The following is a 23,835-nucleotide window of genomic DNA, read 5'->3' on the forward strand; positions in this document are numbered from 1 at the left end:
AAGATACCGGTTATATGATGCCAATTCACCAGCGTATATACTAATGTATTTGCATGTAAACACGTGTAATAATTATCTGATGAGAAAGTTCGGTAGTCACAAATGTTAAACCATTGCACACTGCAGTAACACACATGACTCGTTTACCTGCCTTTATGAGGCAGGCGAAACACTATTAACAATGTTCATAAGGTAATACTGTTGCAATATTAATATATTTGTAATACATATAAATCTTGTGAATTCCTGCTGTTCCTGTGGACATTGATAACCACTTATTCCGTGATTGTTTTATGACAACCACCACACAAAGGTGTGCGCGTTAGTCTGTCGATCAATTGGTTCGCAGGTTTTTAGATTTTCATTGTTTCCGGATAACCACTGAATTAGCTTTACCTTTGATTTTTAGGCTTGTCATGCATAACATTATTTAGAACAGGTCGCGTTTTGTTATGGACTCAAGCCAATAAATGGTGTTGTAGTAATTGCATTTGATCGACCTAAGTCCTACACAAAATGTTGTCCTGGCATTTTGTAAGGAAAAACATAACGTAGACTTATGTTGTTTTGTTACATATATGCATCATAATAGAATGCATATACATTTCTTTTGTTGTTACAAACTACATAATTAAATGTAAATGAGATATATCTGCTCAGATTCTCATAAAAAACTTCTTAACGTAAGAAATATTCGATGCATTCATGATGATAATGTGTGTAGACGCATAAAAAATCAGTCAGCGATGAATTCATGATTATAATTGGTGTAGATACGTAGAAATAAAATAAAATAATTCAATAACACTTGTACGGTTATTGCATTTTATTTTTAATTGTAAATATATGGTGTCAATATTCAATTTAATTTGTTTCAGCATGTAGCAACAATACATATGGGAATGGCTGTAACACGCCGTGTAACTGCAACACCACCAACGCGTTGGTTTCAACGCAGACTTGCAATCATGTGAATGGCACGTGCTTGTGCAATGTCCAATGGGAAGGTGCGACGTGTGAAGCCGATATAGACGAATGCAAGCTGGGTACTCACAATTGTCGACAAAATTCCACGTGTGCCAACAATAACGGATCATTCACCTGTCCATGCAACATCGGATATACTGGTGTTTCCGGTGTATGCGAAGGTAAGCCCGTGTCATACTTATATTATATATCCAATAACAATTGTAAATGAAGATTAACATATACATAACATTCATTCATTAAACCGTGTAATTCAGTGTTTTATTAAACGCCGTTTTTTCATCGCTAATACGTTCAAGAGTATTTTGTTACTTGATTCGTTGAACTTGCATTTGAAATATTTTTATTAGAATAAATGACAACGGACAAATGACGCTGAATGCTTATTAGCAGTTACCGATTATATAATGTCAATGTACCAGCGTATATACTAATGTATTTGCATGTAAACACGTGTCATAATTATCTGATGAGAAAGTTCGGTACTTACAACTGTCAAACCAAAACACACTGCAGCAACACATATGGCTCGTTTACCTGCCTTAATGTGTCAGGCGAAATAGTATTAACAATGTTCATAAGGTAATAATGTTGCAATATTCATATATTTGTAATACATATAAATCTTGTGAATTCCTGCTGTTCCGGCGGACATTGATAACAACTAATTCCGTGATTGTTTAATGACAACCTCCACACAAAAGGTGTGCGAGTTAGTCTGTCGATCAATTGGTTCGCAGGGTTTTAGGTTTACATTGTTTCCGGATAACGTCTGAATTAGCTTTAACTTTGATTTTAGGCTTGTCATGCATAACATTATTTAGAACAGGTCGCGTTCCGTTATGGACTCAAGCCAATAAATGGTGTTGTAGTAATTGTATTTGATCGACCTAAATCCTAAAAACATGTTTTCCTAGCATTTTCTAAAATAACACAACGTAGTCTAGTTTTGTTTTGTTACATAGATGCAGAATAATAAAATGCATATACATTTCTTTTGTTGTTACAAACTACATAATTATAGGTTTATAAGATATATCTACCCAGATTCTCAGAAAAAATTCTTAACGCAAGAAATCTTCGATGCATTCATGATTATAATTTGTGTAGATACATAGAAAATCAGTCTGCGATGAATTCATGATTATTATTGGTGTAAATACGTAGAAATATAAGAAAATAATTCAAGTACAATTGCACTGTTATTGCATTTTATTTATTATTGTAAATATATAGGTGTCAATCATTTAATTTAATTTGTTTCAGCATGTAGCAACAATACATATGGGAATGGTTGTAACACGCCGTGTAACTGCAACACCACCAACGCGTTGGTTTTAACGCAGACTTGCAATCACGTGAAAGGCACGTGCTTGTGCAAAGACCAATGGAAAGGATCGACGTGTGACACCGATGTAGACGAATGCCAGCTCGGAACTCACACGTGTAGCGCAAACCTCAACAAGTTCTGTCACAACACAAACGGAGGGTTTGAATGCTCGTGTCTGATAGGATTCAATGAAAGAAACGGATCATGCGTTCAGAACGGTAAGAACATTTCAAATCTTAAACTTTCTTTTTTCTATTTTCTTTGTTGATAGATGCATGAGCATGTGTTAGTTGATTCGTTGAACTTTCATTTGAAAAAGATTTAAAATAAATGACAACGGACAAATGATGTTACATGCTTATTTGAAGCTACCGATTATATAATGTCAATGCACAAGCGAATATACTGATTTATGCGCATGTAAACTTCGGCAGAAACAACAAGTCCGGCATCAACAACATCTCAGGCTTCTACTACAACTGCGGCTCCTAATACAACGCTGGCATCTGCCTCGACACAGGCACCTTTTACTTCCCCCTCAACACAGTCTTCTACTTCCACACAGACACCTACAACATCTCTGGCATCTTCTTCAACACAGTCTCCTACTACAACTCAGCCGTCTACTACAACACAGACACCTACTACAACTGCAGCTCCCGAGATTCCATCACGTGGTATGTACTATTATGTTTTAATTTCACTTATTGTTTATTTATTTATGGTATTTTACAATACGTACTATATCATGTTTTTATATTTATCGTGTTTCTCAATGATCACATTGTATGCCAATTTGTCTCCTCAATTAAAATTGGTGTGATGTTTGCCTTTTATTAAGGCTTCTTCTTGGAGTATGGCACAACAGCCGGGGACCAGGCCTCCCCCGCCTCTGACGACACGTGTACAGTGCTCATCAATCTTGGCTACCGTGTACCATTCCGCGGTACGGGGTACAGAAAAATATACGTAAGTGTCTCTCTGTTGTTCAGCTACACCATTACCTTTCATATGTTGATTCTAATGGCAATATTAAAAGACTAGGAATCACTCCGCCGGCAGTCGTACCAAAATTATGCGTTTGAATGAAGTTGTTTTTTACGAATATGTAGCAAACTATGGTTTGTTAATTAATGAATAGACAAAACAGTGCTAGAGAATTGATATATTTTTTATTTATATGGGTGCTGTAAGTTTGAATTATGCCACATTTTCTGAACAGTCTCGAGCTTGCCTCTTATTGCATGACTTGTTTACAAAACAAGAGATTCTACAGTTTGTTTAAAAAGTTCCACAAAACAACCCTCGTTAAAATTTACCAAGTCAAACAATGTGTGCGTTTTTATATTGTCGTCATGATGAGTTAAATTTACACAAAATCACATTTTAGATGACTGCTCAATTGAAATGAAAACGTTTCATACGAATATATACAATGCGATTTAAAATTAAAACTTTTAAAAAAATTATTGAAAGATTTAAATCAATACATTCCATCCGTTGTAGGTTTGCCCGAACGGCCTTATTTGCTTCAAGCAGCCATTTTCGGGCTATTTCCCACCACGCAATAGTCGAGGTTACAGCACTGACTTCAAGGGGGCCGTTTGCATCGCGCCTTATTTTGCAAATCTATTGGTGAAACGCGATGAGTTGTTTTACCATTCGTACGACTTTGCAACAGTTAGCAACGCTAATGTGAGTGCTAATGTGAAGGGCTTCGTTAAGGCAAGCTATGGCGAGGCAAACTTCGAGCCCATCTATGTGCTGAAAGCCACGTGGAATGCGGCAACACGAGTTGGAGGAAATGATGTGAGTGGAGTCTGAAGTTCATTTTGTACTTTCCATTTAAAAGCCAATTAACACTCAAAATAAACGAATATTTCGTAAAATATTTCGAAAAATAAAGTTAACACATACAAAATCAGTGTTCATTTTAGCGATAGCCAAAATTTGAAGGTCAGATGTGGTCTGGCAACACAGATTTAACGAGATACAAAATGCGCGTTTTTATTTTTTTGTATGACAAAATATTCCATGTGAATTTCCCGCGACGATAACCGAACATTTACGAGATAACGCGAGATTTGCTTCGGACAGCTCTTTAGCACTACGTCGTGCTTTCAACGCTACCCGAAGCCAATCTCGCGTTTGCTAGTAAATTTTCAGATATCGTCGCGGGAAATTCACATGGAATATATTGTGACACAAAAAAACGCGCATTTTTGATCTCGTTACATCGATGTTACAATACCACATCTAGCGTTGAAATTTTGGCTATAACTATAATGATTTTTTAGGTGTTTAATTTTATTTTCCGAAATATTTTAAAAAATATTCGAAACTTATGGCTATTGCTATAAGGAACACTAATTTAATAATGGTAAACTTTATTTTACGAAACAGTTAACGAACTATTTGTTGATGTTTAGTATTTATGTGGCTTTAAGTAGTCTATTCTTGAATATTAAAAAACTATTTTCAAGACAAACACATGGACACACCGAAATGCATCTTTAAAAAAATCAAACACACATAAACAGACTTCAAAGAAGATACAATATGAACAGTAATACAATTTTTTCATAAAACATAAGGATGTTGCTCATACGTTGCGGCCATCATCGCTCATAATTATATTATCGTGTGTTTTTTGTATTTTAATGTTTCAGAACGTTACGTTCCAAGTCGTATTTACAACCAACGGGACTAATTCGTACTCGTTCAGCTCGTACCCTAATGGCAGAATGTTTGATACGTTTGGCTCACCATTTATTGGTTACATCGCTAATGGTGACTACGAGGGCCTTGACAACACAGCCGACGGCAGCTATTTACGTCGAGCTGATCAAAATCTAAAATTTAATAGTATGTCACCAAGCTTTATACATATACATTTATTAAATAATCTTCATTCGTAAAATACTATTATTTGGTTTTATGATTCGCAATTGTAGATGAAGATCATGAAGATTGTGATGGCTATGACGATGCATAGACGAGTGTAATGATAATGTTGATGGTGATGATGATGATAACAAATCGATAACCATGATAATGCTAATGATAATACATCCTATGCATTCGCGTATTCAGAAATATATGGAATTGTTATATATTTCAGAACAATACAAAGGTGCCGTCAGTTTTGATTACACAATTAAGACGAATATTGAAGATAACGATGAACTAGCGTGCAAAGTCTGGAACAAGAAAGAGAAATCCAAGGCACACCTGTATGCGAAAATTGCATTGGGAATGCCTGTTTGTCCTTGCTTTTTTGATTGGTTGCTATGGGACCGGAGCTTCAGTTTGTGGAACTACACTTCGCACTCGACTAAGGTCATCCACGTTCCTATGGAACCTACACGTCGTTCATGGCCATCTGGAAAGGTACTTATTATGTTCTACAGAACATGCTGTTCATACTTTTATATTGCCCTGAGTTAAATTATTTTATTTTGAAATGTATTAAACCAATCAAAGAGAGAGGCTTTTTGAGATAAGTAAACAAATAACTTGACAATCGCTAACAATTCATTCAAAATTGCAGTTTATCACACTAAATGCGTGTTGTTTCTGTTCGAACGTAAATGCTATTGAATAAGGGATAATGTGTTGACCAGTAGGACATGATACAGAATAAACTACGCCAGTCTGATTCCCGCTTTTTGTTAACAAGATGAGCTGCATATTATTGACTACATGTGACTGGGTGGAGTTAAGCTCATTCTTGCCATATGTAAGACATTAAAAAATGCGTAAGAAGAAGCGCATGTCGAAATTTATTATTGTTGTTTGATATTTGGTAAAAATGTTTAATAATTTCCAGTGTGGATGTCTTTTTGTTGTTTGGATCAATGTTTCCAGTTCAAGTTTAAGTATTTGAATATAGGTCTCACTTGATCCCATACGAATATTTGATTGTATCATTTGTTTCCAAATTTTTAGATTGTACTCAAATATTTTGGTAGAATGTTTAGTTTAAACATATGTATTTTAGCTCGATTGCATCGAAAGCCGTAGGCTTATTGAAACACTCTTGAGTCCATTCGTATAACACTTATGTTGATTGAATCTATATATTACATCAAAACATTTTCTGAATATAAAACATGCCCTCAACACTGGCTTCAAGCTGTCTGGATTTTAGTCACATTATTATCATTTAAATTTGCCTTAATTCATTTCAGTCATGTGCCTATGATGTCTTCTCATATTCTTTCATCGGATTTGGGCAAGAAGCCGGAACCTTTGCTTCTGTCAATCAGTTGATCGATCCCCGCAGCCATCGGTTGGAGGACCTGCACTACAGGGATGTGTGTTGTGAGAGGACAGACCTCTGTGACCTGTACTGGGAAGTCAGGCCTCTTGTTTCGCAATGTTATTCGTTGTTCCCGTTCTCGCTGCGAGGTAGGTGCTCATGGAATCGGATTATGAAATTCATTTGCATTGTGATATTAGAAAACCGCGTAAGGCGTTATGAATATTAAGGTTTTAAATCAGTAATGATTTTCCTGTTATGTCGCCTTCTTTCGTACATTTCCGTCAAACCCAACGGTCTCCGATTATATGCGTATAGCTACGATAATTTGATCTAAATCATTTTTTAAATCATGTGACTTAGTTGTGTAGAGATAAAGCATACGCGTTTACATCGAGTGATGCCGGGTTTGATCCGTGTGTCAGGAGAACATTTGTAAAGAACGCTGTGTTTAGCAAATATGAGTATTTTAGACAATTCAAAATACTTTAAAAATAGTCATAAATTGAATAAATGTCAATAAAAAATAATAAGTTTGTCCATGTTTTACCAAAGTCAAAATCTTCCCTGTTTTAACGTATTTTATACATAGAGCAATTTATTATTGATATGTACAATGTAAAGGAATTGCTATATCCTGATAACGATGCATACACCCTTGTCCACAAATGATAAGTTGGACATGGTGCTTTTGAAAGTGAAGCTGGTACTTGAAATTTGTTTGGTAAATCTAAACTACTTTTCTTTTTTTTTCGTTGATTCATCATAATTTCTAACCTAGAAGTTGTATTTTCTGTGTTACGTTTATTTTTCAATTATTTAAAAAGGGACTTTTCAAAATTGTCCGTTTTACTTATTTTCTAAGAGGAGATAACAAGACACGTGTGCTTATTTTTTCTTAATTTAACTTGGGACACCTCATTTAGTTTCATAACCGCATATATAAAAATCATGTATATATAAATGTCTCACCTCCTACAAAAATGACCTAATCCGATTGGCTTAAAGCGGCCATGTGCCCATGGAGTATTTTCCATACACCCCGAGTAATTTCCATACTACCCGAGTAATCGAGTAGTCGGTTGAGATATAATCGTTACACCGTTAGTAACTGAAGGTGTATGGGATAATAATCATATACACCGTCAGTAATTTAATACCATACTCGAGCTTCGCTCCGTCAGTTACTAACGGTGTGACTAATAATGCCAAATTAGTATTGATTAAAAATATTGAAGTTCATAAGAATGGCAATTGTTATTAATTTGAAAAGATGAAAAAAACTGAAAAAAAATGTTTAAGGGTTGGCAAAAGTTTGTTTACTTTGGTTTTGGATGCAGAAATCCACTTGCAATTGGAAAAATGCGAATAAATAACAGAACAGCAAAATGTTGTGTAGCATTTCTAAAACCATAACTTTTGCCATTGCTAGTGAACCGTTTATTTAGAAAATTATTTTAATGGGACGCGACATTGTATGTATGTGATTTCAACCGAGCATTTTGGTCATATAAAATATATTACTAATTTCCATACCTGTAAAATAAACCTGGTTGCTTATTTATACTGTTTCGGCGACAAACAATCCTGTTAAGTGCACAGCAAAATTATGTTATAGTAAATGGGTAACATTACTACGTCTTCATGTGTGAACACTTCGTAATGAACGTGTGTTCTTAAATATAAATCAATGCTTTTATTCTAAAACACCGTAACCTTTTTTGCGATTTTAAGCCCGAGGAGTCGGTGATCCTCACTTCAACACGTTAGATGGCGCAAACTTCACCTTCAACGGCCATGGCGAATACGTGATGCTGAAAGTAAGTGAACAAGATGTAGCCCTCCAAATCCAGTGCCGAACACAGAGAGCGAAAAAAGCAACTGGGGATCTCTCCGACGCTACCGTGTTCTCCGGCTTTGCTATACAAGGCGATGGTGTCTGGATGCAAGTGGAGCTGAACGAGGCAGGGAACATGACACAGCTTTTCGTGGGCACGAATAAAACCTCGTGGGCCGACTACACGAATGACTACTACAACCCTGAAACTATGGTCATCAAATCGGTCACTGGACTGACCGTATCAAGGAACATGTCTGAGAAAACGATTTCGGCTTTCTTCAGTGATTCAGGCTCGTGGTTATTTTTATCAACTTGTTTGTGTCCATTTTAATATCTAAAAAATTTAAAAAAGAAAAAGGAACTCATGCACACTCATATAGAACACATACGTGTATGCTTAAATACGCAAACATGTGGATATATTCATTTAGTAAATTAAGTAATATTGTCCGAATAAACACTAGTTGTTTAAAAAATATAAGGATCCGTGTGATAGTTCTCTTGCCAAGAAACAAACCAATTAAATAGCAAGGATGATATACATGTACTTGAAGCCAATGCATGTAAATTTATCGCTGTCGGTTTAGAAAAAATATATCTGAGTTCTAATACGAAAGTACTTCATATTTTTCCATTCACTATGACTGGTAGTAGTATTCTCTAACTGACTTAACAAACACAATACCGATAAATTAGAAATAAAAATGCATTGTTTTATTATTCTTCAACTGCTTGGAATTCTTTAACTTTCTTATAAATGATTTATTTTCACTACACGGTGTATGACAAAATAGGAATTTAAACATGTGTGTATTAATTGTGTTTTTATTGTAGGTGTAACATTCAATGTCACAGAAGGAAACGGGCTTCTTCAGATGGCGATCGCGATGCCAAACACTTTGAAAAACAAGAAGACCGTTGGGTTGCTGGGCAACTACAATGACAATGATAAAGATGACTTCATACCACGTGGTACCAACACTTCCCTGTCTAGTCCTTCTGAAAGACAAGTTTTTGAGAACTTCGGCAGTACATGTAAACGCCTTTAATGTATATTATGAAGACCATACTCTTTAGAACGATACACTTAACCATTTAAAAAAAAACATGAGTTGTCTGACATCTTGTTCTGCATAAAACTGAATAATAAGTATGGCACATAGTTAATGTCGTAAAATGGGTATTATACAATTTTCCTTCACTCATTTTTGCTAAATTTCAACTTAAATTGATGCTATTTAAACTAATACTTTGTTATACTAAATCATGCAATATTTAAGCAATTATTCAATTGCAGGGATGACTAACGCCAGCGAGTCAATTTTCAAGTATGGAGACGGCTTCACCCACGCAAATTTCATACAAACGAACTTTACTCCGAAATTCCTGGAGGAAGCCAACGCTACATTACGAGCGGAAGCAGATAAGAAGTGTAGTGGTAACCTTCAGTGTGTGTTTGATTTTGTCTTCACCGGGAATGAGCAACTCGCAAAGGAGACCGGAAGTACTGAAGAAAAGGCGGTACGAACAAATGAGGCAGCAAGTAAGTACTATTTTCGAATGAAAATATTGTTTGGTAATATTTATACTTATATATCACTTAACGTTATATTAAAATCACAATAAAGCTACAATTAAATATCATTCCGATTTCTATATTTCTAATATATTGTGCAATCAGTCATGCAATACCGGCAGGAACATACTTCATCTTAATACGTAATATTGTGTTTCCGTTCATTGTTTGTTGATAATATTTTACTTTGCACAAAAATCGCCAAAATGGTATGTTAACGTTGATCATTCGTACAATTCAACCATACTTGATAGATGTTATGTTCTATTTATAACTGTCAATTGCAAAATAAAAATGTATATTTTAATCATTACAGGCAATCGAATCCCGAATATAACTATGGTGGCAGGAGCACAGGTGGTGGGCAACAAGAACATTTGGACACTTAACGTCAACGAATCAAGATCAATCACAGTCAAAGGAGAAGACGATGGAAGCATATTAAATTACTTAGTGCTCGGCAACTCCGGTGCTACGCTTGGCATGGAACAAGCGGACAAGTCTATGAACGTCACGTTAAAATTGACAGACACTAGTCCGAAGGATTTGAGGTTAGAGTAAAGTACAGTAAATAATGATAGCGATTGACTGGTTCGATGCAATTGGAAAACATAAAATTGTGTCGTTCATTTGATTAGTTCTATGAGAACATCATCTTTGCTTTGTAATTTGTAATTATTTAGTTTTGTCGTAATGTATATTACCTTAGGTATGTGAGAGGTCAATTAGTGGTATACATTTAGGGCACGATGTTTTGAATGATGTTCAGATATTGCTTATGTGAAGATTCTAAGGCTTGGTTGGACGCAATAGGTGTTAAAAATAAGTGTGTAGTTATACAGTTCGGTAAATTTCAAATAAATAATTGATAAGCTGGTATCATTGTTATGTTTTGTACGCCAATTCGTTTTCTTTGTTGATTGTAGTGTCACTGTCACTGACAGCAAGAATGTGAGCGCTCCCATTCTGGACATCGTCCTCGTGGTGTGTTCTCTGTGTAGCAGTCACGGCACGTGCAACACGAGCGTGTTGAGAGAAGCCCATGGCAATCCTAACTACAAATTAGCAACATGCCAATGCGAGCCGTACTGGACAGGTCAGAGGTCATTTACCTAAATTTTCAGATCGATACAACTAGTTAATATTTGATGGTTTAAATGGCATTATTCAACATTTCTATGTATGTTTTGTAGGCGATGATTGCCAATTAGATTTTGACGCATGCGCAGAAAATCCGTGTTCAGTCGGACGCAACTGCACGGACACAAACGCGGACGCACACAAAGCAAATCCATCATTACCGATCTACACCTGCACTCCATGCCCAGCGGGATTTGAAGACAACAATTCTAAGTGCGAGGGTACGTCTTTAACGATATCATTATTGTTCGTAGCAAATTCATTATATATCTCTACTCAAACTTGGTTATTTCTAAATATTTATTTAGCCAATACACAGTAGTAATTTAATGCTTTAAGAGTATAGTGATAATATTACAAATACATAGCGATGTCAGCTAGCAGCAAAGACGGATATCTATATTACATTGTAGATATCGACGAATGTAAGAGACTTCCTTGTGGTCTTAATTCTAATTGTGTCAACACTGAAGGGAGTTCCATGTGTGTTTGCACTTCTGGATACCGTTTGTCTACAAACAATAAAACCGTATGTTACGGTAAGTTCAACTTAATATTAATTTTAAAAACATTAAAATTAAAGTAGGTAAGTGATCACGATCATGTTAACAACTAATATTGGATTGTTTCATTCAAAATGAATGTGTAATTTGTTTAATACTTTCAAGCCAAGGTTTTCAATATCCTATTTGCTGCTAAATAGATCTATGGTTATTTTTAGAGTGGCAGTTTGTTTTTCATGTAAAGCTTTTGATATGTTTATATTTAAGAGCCCAGTTGTACACTTTTCCGTTTGCTGCCTAGTGATCAAAATATCTACCCATATGAACATTCCATTGAATTAATTATTTACTGAATACTTAAAATATAACTCCTATACCACTGAACATATAAAAATAAGAGATCATTAATAACAATGATTTTTTTCTTGCTTTACGAATGCATGTTCCGTCCTTCCGCTTTGTACACCTGTTAAATATTCCTAATTTTATCAATAAGCAAGTTCCAGTGTCAAGTAAATGTGCAAAACTTTAATTTTCTGCTTATCCTTCATTTTAAAATTCAACATATATTATATTACAATTAAATAAAAAAAGCCATCCCTCTGAATATCATAGATATCAACGAGTGTGAAGAGTCAACTAGCGGCTGTGACCAAGTCTGCAACAACACCCAGGGCAACTCCACATGCTCCTGCTTTCCCGGCTACACCTACAATTCATCCTCAAACCAATGCATGCAAGGTATGTCATGTAAACTACTGACAATTCACTGATTCAGAACCCACAATGTGTTTATAAATATATTAAACAAATGAAATTCGGAAACATTTTAAAATTACTATTGTCTTCACAATACACGACAATACATAGGACTCAACATTGAACATGAAATAATCATTGAAACTATGGCTAATCCTCTGGGTACTTTTTTAACTTATATATTGAATTTGAAAAGTTTTTTTATTTGCATGCATATTTTACCAAGCACAGAAGCAATTATAATATTGTTTCATCATTTATTAAGTAAACACATATGCATTTATTTTGTACACACAATTCATCCTCTTTTATAAGCGACATTCAGTGAGGCGATTGAACATTCAGTATCTCATGCGCTAACGTTCAAAAGCAAAATAACTGTTATTGTTTTAGATACGCCACCGCCAAACAGCGTTTGCATAGGCCAATGTAACGGTACAGACGGATGTTTTGTGGATAACAGCTTACCCAAATGTTTCTGTAAAGCTGGATACCAGCTGAACGTTAACAACACGGGTTGCGAAGGTAGGAATGAGGTGATAATAATGATTCATAACGCGCTAAGGATTCTTATCACGTGGTTCACAGACAGGTTGCAGTTTATCTCACGGTTACAAATACCAATCAATAATCTACTGTTATAGACAGGCAATGCAATTTGATTTCACGTTCAGCCTGCCATTCACAAAAGATCTTGGTGTCCCTTTATTAAGCCTTAGAATGTATATATGTGGATCTAAGCTGTTACAATGACATCATTTAAAGTAAAAAAGGGAATACCTGAAAGGGCTCTTTTGTTTAATTACAGATATCAATGAGTGCAATACAACTAAACCATGTTCGCAACAATGCAACAACACTGTTGGAAGTTACCTGTGCAGTTGTTACGATGGATACGAAATTAATAGCGACCAAATCACTTGCGAAGGTAGATGAAGTAAACCTAGAAGACAAGTCCTTGTTAATGTTTCTATATTTAAATTTATTAAAAAAAAATAATCAAACTGCTCATCTATGATTGATAGAACCCTTACTGTTTTGTTATATATGAACGTAATAATAAATGTATACTTTTTTATGTCCACCAGTATATATTGGGGGACATATTGTTTTTGCTCTGTCTGTTGGTTGGTTGGTTTGTGTGTTTCTTTGCGCCAACTTTAACATTTGCCATACCTTTTACAATATTGACCATAGCAACTTCATATTTGGCATGCATGTGTATCTCATGGATCTGTACATCTTGAGTGTTGACATGTCAAGGTCAAGGTCATCCTTCAAGGTCACACAGGTCAAATATATGGTTCACAATCGCTCATTTAATGTACACTTTTGCAATATTGAACATACCAACTTTATATTTAGCATGAATGTGTATCTCATGGATCTGCACATTTTGAGTGGTGACATGTCAAGGTCAAAGTCATCCTTCAAGGTCACACAGGTCAAATATATAAATCAAAATCGCTCATTTAATGTACACTTTTGCATTATTGAACAAACCAACTTTATATTTGGCATGCATGATTATCTCATTGATCTACATAGTTTGAGTGGTGACATGTCAAAGTCAAGGTCATTCTTCAAGGTCACACAGGCCATATTTTGCAATATTGAAAATACCAACTTTATATTTGGCTTGCATGTGTATCTCATGGAGCTTCCAACCTTACATTTGGCATGCATGTGTATCTAATGCATCTTCACAATTTGAGTGGTGAAAGGTCAAGGTCATCTTTCAACGTCAAAGGTCAAAAACATGGGTCAACATCTCCAATATTGCAGATAGCAACTTCCAATATTGACCATAGCAACTTCATATTTGGCATGCATGTGTATCTCATGGATCTGCACATTTTAAGGGGTGACATGTCAAGGTCAAGGTCATCCTTCAAGGTCACACAGGTCAAATATATGGGTCATAATCGCTCATTTAATGTACACTTTTGCAATATTGAACATACCAACTTTATATTTGGCATGCATGTGTATCTCATGGATCTCCAGATTTTGAGTGGTGACATGTCAAGGTCAATGTCATCCTTCAATGTCACACAGGTCAAATATATGGGTCAAAATCTAACTTTTGCAATATTTACCATATCAACTTCATATTTGGCATGCATGTATATCTCATAGATCTGAACATTTTGAGTGGTGACATGTCAAGGTCAAGGTCATACTTCAGAGTCACACAGGTCAATATATGGTTCACAATCGCTCATTAATGTACACTTTGCACGCTATTGAACATACCCAACTTTATATTTAGCATGAATGTGTATCTCATGGATCTGCACATTTTGAGTGGTGAATGTCAATGTCAAAGTCATCCTTCAAGGTCACACAGGTCAAATATATAATCAAATCGCTCCATTTAATGTACACTTTTGCATTATTAAACAAACCAACTTTATATTTGGCATGCATGATTATCTCATTGATCTACATAGTTTGAGTGGTGACATGTCAAAGTCAAGGTCATCCTTCAAGGTCACACAGGCCATATTTTGCAATATTGAAAATACCAACTTTATATTTGGCTTGCATGTGTATCTCATGGAGCTTCCAACCTTACATTTGGCATGCATGTGTATCTCATGCACCTTCACATTTTGAGTGGTGAAAGGTCAAGGTCAGTATAATACAGTCAATGACATTCCCAATGCCAGTAATCATAAGTAAGCCAGGATACCTACTGGTGGGCATAGTGTTTTACAAACACATCTTGTTCAATTATCAATGGTGCTAGCATATAAAAAAGTCATGTTGTATTTTATCTTTTATCTTTTGCATCAAAGAAGAATGAGAATATTATGCATATTCGTTCATTTTACAATTCGGAAACTTAATTAGATAATGAAGAGTATTGTTTTGTTTGTTCTTATGTTATTGATTTCCAATTACATGCGCTATTCACATAATCAATTATTGTTTTGTCAATATTTATCAGTACTAAAATGCAGTTCAATACTTAAATAAATGAACTATTATGCAGTTTGCCAATACCCCAAATACGGAGCTCAGTGCTCCAGAACGTGTCAGTGCGGGGCTGGTTCCGATCGCTGCGATCCTGTACGCGGATGCGTCTGTAAGGCTGGCTGGACGGGAACCGACTGTGACACCGACATAAACGAGTGCGAAACACCAAATAAATGCAATGACGCCAACAAAGTGTGCTCGAACACAATTGGTTCATTTTCGTGCAATTGTCGAGCGGGATTTAATGATAACAAAGGCACATGTGTTGGTGAGTTGCTTCTAAGTTCATAACTCAAACTGTCAATAATCGATTGATTGTTGGTCGTTAAAAAATATCAGTTGATTTATGCTTATGAAATATGGAAATAACAAGCGTAACTAAATATGTTTCACATTAACCTTTTTAACAAATAAGTCTACGCCTTATTGACTTATTCATTTGTAAATTGTCTAAAGTATTTCCAATCGCGACATAGTTCGCTGATGTAAGATTGCATATCTTTACATATCATCGGTTATTGGAGAATTATTGAACTTTTGCAGACTGTATGTTATGGGTATCATTCTCACACTAGTCAATAATCCTTTAAATAAAATTGTATTGCTCATAGAATCATTAGTAATGAGCTGGAGATAACCGCCATTGAAATCATCTTTTAGACATCGACGAATGTCAGAGGCCAGATCTGAACACGTGTAGTCAGGAGTGTACCAACACGACCGGTGGATTCACCTGCTCCTGTCGGGAAGGATACATAGTTAACCAGGACGACACGACAAAGTGCATAGGTAACATATATAGATCAGAACAAATAAAAACACAGATCTATTACTTAGTACAATATGTATCCTATTTAATAAGAACTGAAACGACTTGATTTACAGATATTTCAACACGTCTACGTTTATAACAAAAGAACATGTTCCAACTTAATAACTCTAACATTGTTTGATTAAGTATGCAAAATCGAATATGGAAAACAATACAGTGACATACTCTTAAAACAATGCTCTCGTTTCGGATCAGAAATACCCATGAATAACGAAGAAAATCGTTAATCATTATTACCTTTTATTCAAATTTTGAGGCATGTTGTGTACAGCGCTTCACTTGTTCATGATCTTTTATAATAGCAATACGAGATGAAACTATATTTTTCCAAACAGTTGCCTCCCTTAGTTCTGTAAGAGTAATTTAGTGGATATATTGGATATGGATAGGGGCCTTGCTCGGTGAAAAGCAGGTTTAATGCATGTGCGTTAAGTGCCGTCCCACATTAGCCTGTGTAGTCCGCACAGGCTAATCATGGAAGATACTTTCCGCATACACTAGATTTTTGCTAGGAAGAGACTTTCTTGAAACGATCATTACAGTGGAAAGTGCCGTCCCTGATTAGCCTGCGCGACTGCACAGGATCATCTGGGACGACACTTTACGCACATGCATTAAAATTCTTTTCACAGAACACGGCCCATATATTTGATATGGATATGGATTAAACGTGCATTTTCAGATTTCGACGAGTGCCAAGCCGGGGTGTCAGGTTGTCAACATATGTGCTCGAACAGTGTCGGACGCTTCAGCTGTGAATGTTACTTTGGTTTTGAACTACAGGCAGACCGCAAGAAATGCGTTTTAGGTACAATTGGTTACACAAAATGACAATAAATTACATTCTTTTGTATCTGTTTAGAGAGCTTCATATTTTGCAAATGCATTCCGTGACTCATACATATAAAGGGAAGTATTCAAAACAAACCGTAACCACATTCCACATTGTTGGAAACAAATCGATGCAAGATACCGCAGTGGGCAAAACGTAAAGCAAGAGTTACATGATTGAATTATTTGTCAACATCAAGCTATGACCAGTAACACACATTCGTCCGTAAATATGTTTTATTTGGGACTTATGCGTAGTTGTTGAACAAAGTAAAATATAAGAAGTGTTTTCTATTACAACGATTAATTATATTTTGTAGCGAATGACGTGTGCAAGAAAGAGTTCCCAGACAACGGCTGCTCGGACATTTGTAGAGCGGACTTGCAAAACAAGACCTACAAGTGCCTATGTAACACCGGTTACAAGCTTGGTGCCAACAACAAAACATGCATAGGTACGGAATGGGACTATTTTGGTTATACTAATATGTCATAAAATACCCCTAATCTTTAAAGTTATGCATGAGGATCCAAAAGATTTTTGAACTATACATTTGTCTTTTTAACAAAACTTTTAGCCATTTTCATACAATGTACTATTGTAAACATTATATAAACAAACAAAAGCAATATAAACAACAATCGTTACATAATCAACACATTTTCACCTCGATGCACTTATGAATATTACAAATAGTAAGCTATAAGAATGAAAAACCTCTAGAAACAGACATAAGGTGGCAAACAGACTATTTTTCTATTTACATGTTGTTGTATGTATTGTACTGGTTCGTACTGTTTTGGCATTGGTCACTTGCCTTAAACAAAGGACCAACTAATTGTAACTAATGAGAATGCAATACTGCTCCAGCAGCTGGAGTTTCACTTCTTTATGTAACATTGACTTCAACGATGGGACCATGTTCACAAATATTACAGATCTAAACGAGTGTGAAGATAAAATGTTGAATGCATGCAATCAAACCTGTACTAATACACTTGGTGATTACACTTGCGCGTGCAATACGGGCTTTAAACTGGCAAACGACCGTCGCTCTTGTGAAGGTATGCATAAATATAAAAACTTCTTTCTGCGTTAACACTATGTTTCAATCGGTATTGTTTAAGACTTCAACTTAAGACATTAACAATTATATATTATTATATGTTTTATTATAATGTTATGAATATTTTAATTTTTGTAATTTTCATTTTCACAACAATCTAGCATGATAAATTTTACTCTGAAGCTAATGTTAACAAATTATCGTTTCAATGTGTGTAATAAATAACAAATGGAAACGGTTAAATGTCAAATTCAATCCTAAATTGTTTAGTATTTACATGTTCTATTTAAAAACTTAACAGGAATTCAAATACAAGTTGTAAAGATAGAAAATCTTCATTTCAGGATGTGATCCTTTTCACTATGGTGTCAACTGCTCTACCGCGTGTAACTGCGGTGTGGGAGCCGAGAGGTGTGACAGCGTGACAGGATGCGTATGCAAGCAGGGCTGGAGCGGCGCTCAGTGCAACATCGATCAAGATGAGTGCGCGGATCTAAACAGATGTCCGGGAAGTGACACGATGTGCACCAACACACCCGGCTCGTACCTGTGTAGCTGCAAGACTGGGTTTAAAGAAGTGAATGCAGCCTGCGTTGGTATGTCGTTGTTGCTCAAAGCTTTGAAAATTAATTAGATATATATTAACACATTTCTCTTTCTACATATACTGTATTTATCAATAAACCACTTTGTTTAAAATCCTATGTTGCTGATGTTGCTGATCAGTAACAGTGTTATTTTTGTCGCTTCAGATATAAACGAATGTGTGGAGTCTAATGATTGTAGGCAGATTTGCACGAACACACAGGGCATTTACGAGTGCAGTTGTAATCCAGGTTACGTGCAAAATGGCAAAGAGTGCACAGGTAGACATTCTTGTAAAAATATATTTTATAATGATATTTATATGCTTTTACCATATTATTAACTAATGCGTGTTACCACTTGTGGTATTGTTATTCATGGATATCCTTTTTTAATGTTTCAAACAGTTATAAAACTAATTACAATATACACTTTGGCCTTTTCGAGATAGTTATATCGGCTTAACAAGTATTTAAACATTTTATTGCCCAAACATACATTAAGAAAACCTATGAATTCCCCAGCAATGCAATAACTTTTACAGACATTGATGAGTGCACAAACGGTCAGGCTAAATGTGCTCAGATATGCACAAACACTGATGGCGGCTTCCGTTGCTCGTGCAACGAATTTTACAGGCTTGGCGACGACAAAAGGACTTGCTTACGTGAGTATCAAAAATGGGTTCACTAACTGCGTTTCAATTTAACTGCCTCAATATTCAATTGTTTTCTTTATGATTTATGATATGATTCCATGATGTATCTAACTACGGAAATTGAAACAAGTGATATATGAAATATTATTTGATTTATTAACTGTGTTGATTATCTAAATTTGGTTTTGACAATAGGTAGTGCAATAATTGGATGTGTTGCTGTACAAAATGAATTATTTACTCGAATTTTTTTTTTTAATACAAACACGGTACGTACGAAAGATAAATGTAAAACGGTTACATGTAGAATAAATCTGAGGCATACGCAATTTTGCTGGCTCATGTTATGATTAAAATGTTAAGTGCTGTAGCAATGATATTTTTTTGTATGTAAAAGTGTATCATGTGCATGTTTTTTTTCCAGCGCAGCAAAATTGTTCCACATCAAACTATTGTGCAAATGGTGTTTGCGCCTTGATAAATGCCAGCCAAACATGTACATGCAATGCAGGCTTTAAGTTCAAGACAGGGAGCGTAACTGAATGCGAAGGTAATCATTTTCACATAATAAAACGTTTTAATTGATCATCGTTAAACTTGCTATAATCAATAACGCCCACAGATTCGTACATTTATAATAAAGGAGAACGTACACTTATTGTTGGTGTTTCCTTTTTTGCAGCTACAAAACATTTATCTTTCTGTAACGACATAAGAACTTTCAGTTTGTTTAACTAATTACTCATAATGTTTATGAGATATGGCTTTTAAAAACAACTGTTCAAAAATGTATGTACATGAAATAAAAAAGTTTTTGCTAAACGTTTCGTTTTGTTAGTTAATTATGTTATGATAATTCTCATTATATATGTTGGGGAGGAACACAACAGTGTCGACAATTTCATCAAATGTTCCTTGTTATTATTCCATGAAGGAATAATTATTTGTTTTTCTGCAGATATTAAAGAATGTTTCACAAATCCCTGCTCGCAATCGTGCTTGGAGACAGGAGGCAGCTATGAATGCGCCTGTAACCTGACGGGTTACACGTTGGACAAAGACCAGAAGACTTGTATACGTAAGCAAGTCAATATGCGTTCATGATTATTTTCATATTATATATCAAAATTTTAATAACAGAGATTATACCAAACATTTATGTTAAACACCAAAAAAACTGAATTTAAAATTAAGTGTCTATTCATAATAATCGATTTACATTTTTCAATCGATGACTAAAAAATTCCATACACTTTGTAAGAGTTAAAAAATATCAATTGCGTGTATAGCTGTATATCATAATTATCATAACCGTGCAATTTATACGTTGTTCTTGCATCAAAATATGTGAACCTTCTGCCTTTCAGAATGTCCCGCTCAAAACTACGGTGCAAACTGTACTTCTGTATGTTCATGCAATAAAACAAACACGTTGTCATGTGCATTTGACACTGGCAACTGTTCCTGTAAGCCAGGTTGGAATGGCACCAACTGCGATCTAGACAATAACGAGTGTGACTCAAACCCATGTACTGCAAATTCAGCATGCACAAACACGGCAGGGTCGTATGTTTGTAACTGCAATGATGGCTATATTAAATCTGTAGATGGGACATGTCAAGGTATATTGAGATTAGTTTAATATAGTAAATGAACATATTTGTGTTTATGTTTCTTAATGCTCGATGGAGTGTGACTGGTAATCAATTGCCTTCAATGCCGGTTGCTGATCGACGTTAACTCTCGGATGAACAGAGTTATCAAATTTAATAAAGTACGTCATTGTGCAGTTTGTATTACGTATACGACTTTGAGTATAGAAATTCTTTACTCTGCCAATAGACTCAGTCGCACAGAATAAGTAAACAAAACGAGAACTGACTTACATAGGTTAACCAAAAATAAGGTAAGTCAACATATTTTTACAACGTTTATAATTTTACTTTTGAATCGCAGTTTGTCCATCCTGGAAATATGGCGTCGGATGCGCAAGAGACTGTGGGTGTAACACAACCAATTCGCTTAGTTGCTCTAACACTAATGGAACATGTACTTGCAAAAATGGATGGGAAAAAGACAGCTGCACCACGGACGTCAATGAATGCGAAGCTAACAAAACCATTTGCGGCGACTCTTTGAAGACTTGCAAGAACGAGCTTGGGTCCCATACATGCGATTGTCGCGATGGTAATACATTGATAGCCAATGAATGCATAGGTACGCTATTCACTATTGTCACTATGTTTTCAATATTATTTTAAATACATAATTCATGTTGTTTGTTTTGTTAGATGTTGGTCGTTTGAGGTAGGTTGGGTAATATGTTAGCTTTGTAAAAACAGTTTTGCTCGTGTTAAAACATAAACCAATCAAATATTACGGCCTGTTAATTAAATTATGCAATTTATAAACTAAGTCAATTCATTAATTCTAACGATTTTATCATTCGGAAAAAAGATGTGCTGACAATCAGCTTCGTATTTTCTCGAAACAATTAGTACCGACCGATGGTCAATTAAAAATGAAAGCAATCTAATTCCGCAAATGATCGTTATATGGTCTCCGCATATACAGCTGCCGGAAGGCATGCAACTATCGGTATGTTCGTTCATTCGTTCATTCGTTCGTTCTTCCGTCCTCACAAGGATGACCCAAATCAACTGATCGCAGTGTGCGTTAAGATTGTCATACCTTTACACTAAACATTGATTAACTCAAAAGGACACGTTTCGTCAAACATCAATTCCACTTGCTTCAAATTTGTTATACTTTAACGGACGACAAGGCTTCAACCGGGGTCATATTCAACGCAGCATCGTTTTTAACATACGATTTAAGACCTCGTTGAATGGGCGATGAATACATAGCAAAAACGCCCTAAAATATATACTGTGCGCCATAATTTACGTTGAATGTTTATAACAATATGAATATCCTGATTTGAATATAAAAAGCACATTTTGAAATGCCCATATAAGCGTTGTTTATCGGTTAAAATTTACAGATAAAGACGAGTGTTTGGAAGATACTCATAATTGCACTCAGAAGTGTACAAATAATCCTGGGGGATTTGAATGTGGATGCAACCCTGGCTACAGTGGTACAGGAAACACTTGCAGTGGTATGTGTTGTTATGTTATACCATTAGAACATAGATTTTGATAAACATGTTGAATCTTGAAATTGTGTGTTGCATACTCCAGCCTTTGTTTATATTAAAATTCAACAATATTGAATGATAAATACTTTGAAATTATCCATGGGGGTGATATAAAAATAATGACATATATTTTCTATTTGATAATAAGTTATGAAATCATGCCTCTTGTTTTAAACCAGCTTGCGTGGATGGCAATTGGGGCGTACAGTGTAACAGGAGTTGTGAATGCGTAGAGACCAACACACAAACCCCATGTGACAAAGTCACCGCTAGTTGCAACTGCAAGACTGGGTGGCATGGAACCACGTGTGGTGAAGATCGAGATGAATGCAAAGATGGGACCCACATGTGTGGACAATATGCCACGTGTGTCAATAATAACGGATCATTTACCTGTCCGTGCAACATGGGATATACTCATGTTTCCAACGTTTGCACAGGTAAGCAGGCGTCAAACTTATATGGTCACGCATCAACATTTTAAAAAAGCTCCGCTTCCGCATTGATCGAAGATCTCTTGAAATATGTTACTTTACGTTTATTCGACCAATTCTTGAATATGCCGATGTTGTATGGGATAATTGTACGATGTATGAAAAAAATGAGTTAGACCTAATTCAAACTGAAGCTGCCCGCATTGTTTCCGGCTGTACCAAACTTGTTTCTTCAAGGTTACTTTTTAACGAAGTTTGTTGGGAAACTCTCGGCACAAGAAGGTTAAAACATAAACTCATTCTTTCCTTCAAAATGGTCAAAGGTCTTAGTCCAGAATATTTGTCCTCACTGACCCCACAATCAGTTGGTGAGCGATCTACAAGATCGTTACGTAATTCATCCCACTTAGATGGTGTTCGGTCTAGGACTTCTTTGTACCAAAATCCTTCTTGCCCTCAACAATTTCTGCTTGGAATTTACTTCGAGACGAAGCAAAGCTTTTTGATAACATATCTGATTTTAAAATGGCACTTGATATTATTAAACCTCGTAGTAATCCATTGGTTTATTATGGTAAGCGAAGGCAACAAGTGTTGCACACACGTCTAAGAACTAACTGAAGTTCTCTTAACAAACATTTATATGATAGAAATCTAGTTCCATCGCCGCTTTGTCAATGCGGAAAAATAGAAGACACTACTCACTTTTTTTCTGATCTGTCCTTTACATGCAAATTTAAGATTAACTTTAGTGAGAACTATAGAACAATACACGGATATATCATTGCGCACATTATTGTATGGCGATGATAATCTTTCCTTTATAAATAATTTAGCTGTGTTTGATGCAGTCCATAGTTTCATCGAAGGCTCGGGAAGGTTCGGGATAA

General features: G+C 35.6%; 1 protein-coding gene across 1 annotated transcript in view; it reads left to right on the forward strand.

The window, feature by feature from the left end:
• The window catches only part of LOC127857318 (uncharacterized), a 37,945-nt gene extending 14,110 nt beyond the window's left edge, over positions 1–23,835 (forward strand). The window contains exons 7-32 of the mRNA XM_052393724.1: positions 2,838–2,994; positions 3,889–4,126; positions 4,987–5,182; positions 5,439–5,578; positions 6,508–6,727; positions 8,313–8,708; positions 9,253–9,390; positions 9,716–9,961; positions 10,311–10,545; positions 10,921–11,090; positions 12,253–12,378; positions 12,790–12,921; positions 16,039–16,167; positions 16,893–17,018; positions 17,362–17,496; positions 17,981–18,106; positions 18,453–18,704; positions 18,861–18,974; positions 19,238–19,360; positions 19,776–19,901; positions 20,310–20,429; positions 20,719–20,973; positions 21,308–21,568; positions 22,356–22,472; positions 22,691–22,951; positions 23,804–23,835. Of these exons, the coding sequence (XP_052249684.1) occupies positions 2,838–2,994; positions 3,889–4,126; positions 4,987–5,182; positions 5,439–5,578; positions 6,508–6,727; positions 8,313–8,708; positions 9,253–9,390; positions 9,716–9,961; positions 10,311–10,545; positions 10,921–11,090; positions 12,253–12,378; positions 12,790–12,921; positions 16,039–16,167; positions 16,893–17,018; positions 17,362–17,496; positions 17,981–18,106; positions 18,453–18,704; positions 18,861–18,974; positions 19,238–19,360; positions 19,776–19,901; positions 20,310–20,429; positions 20,719–20,973; positions 21,308–21,568; positions 22,356–22,472; positions 22,691–22,951; positions 23,804–23,835 (4,571 nt within the window). The remainder of the gene's footprint in view (positions 1–2,837; positions 2,995–3,888; positions 4,127–4,986; positions 5,183–5,438; positions 5,579–6,507; positions 6,728–8,312; positions 8,709–9,252; positions 9,391–9,715; positions 9,962–10,310; positions 10,546–10,920; positions 11,091–12,252; positions 12,379–12,789; positions 12,922–16,038; positions 16,168–16,892; positions 17,019–17,361; positions 17,497–17,980; positions 18,107–18,452; positions 18,705–18,860; positions 18,975–19,237; positions 19,361–19,775; positions 19,902–20,309; positions 20,430–20,718; positions 20,974–21,307; positions 21,569–22,355; positions 22,473–22,690; positions 22,952–23,803) is intronic.

The sequence above is a fragment of the Dreissena polymorpha genome, chromosome 14 (genome assembly GCF_020536995.1).
Source record: "Dreissena polymorpha isolate Duluth1 chromosome 14, UMN_Dpol_1.0, whole genome shotgun sequence".
Classification (NCBI taxonomy): Eukaryota; Metazoa; Mollusca; class Bivalvia; order Myida; family Dreissenidae; genus Dreissena; species Dreissena polymorpha.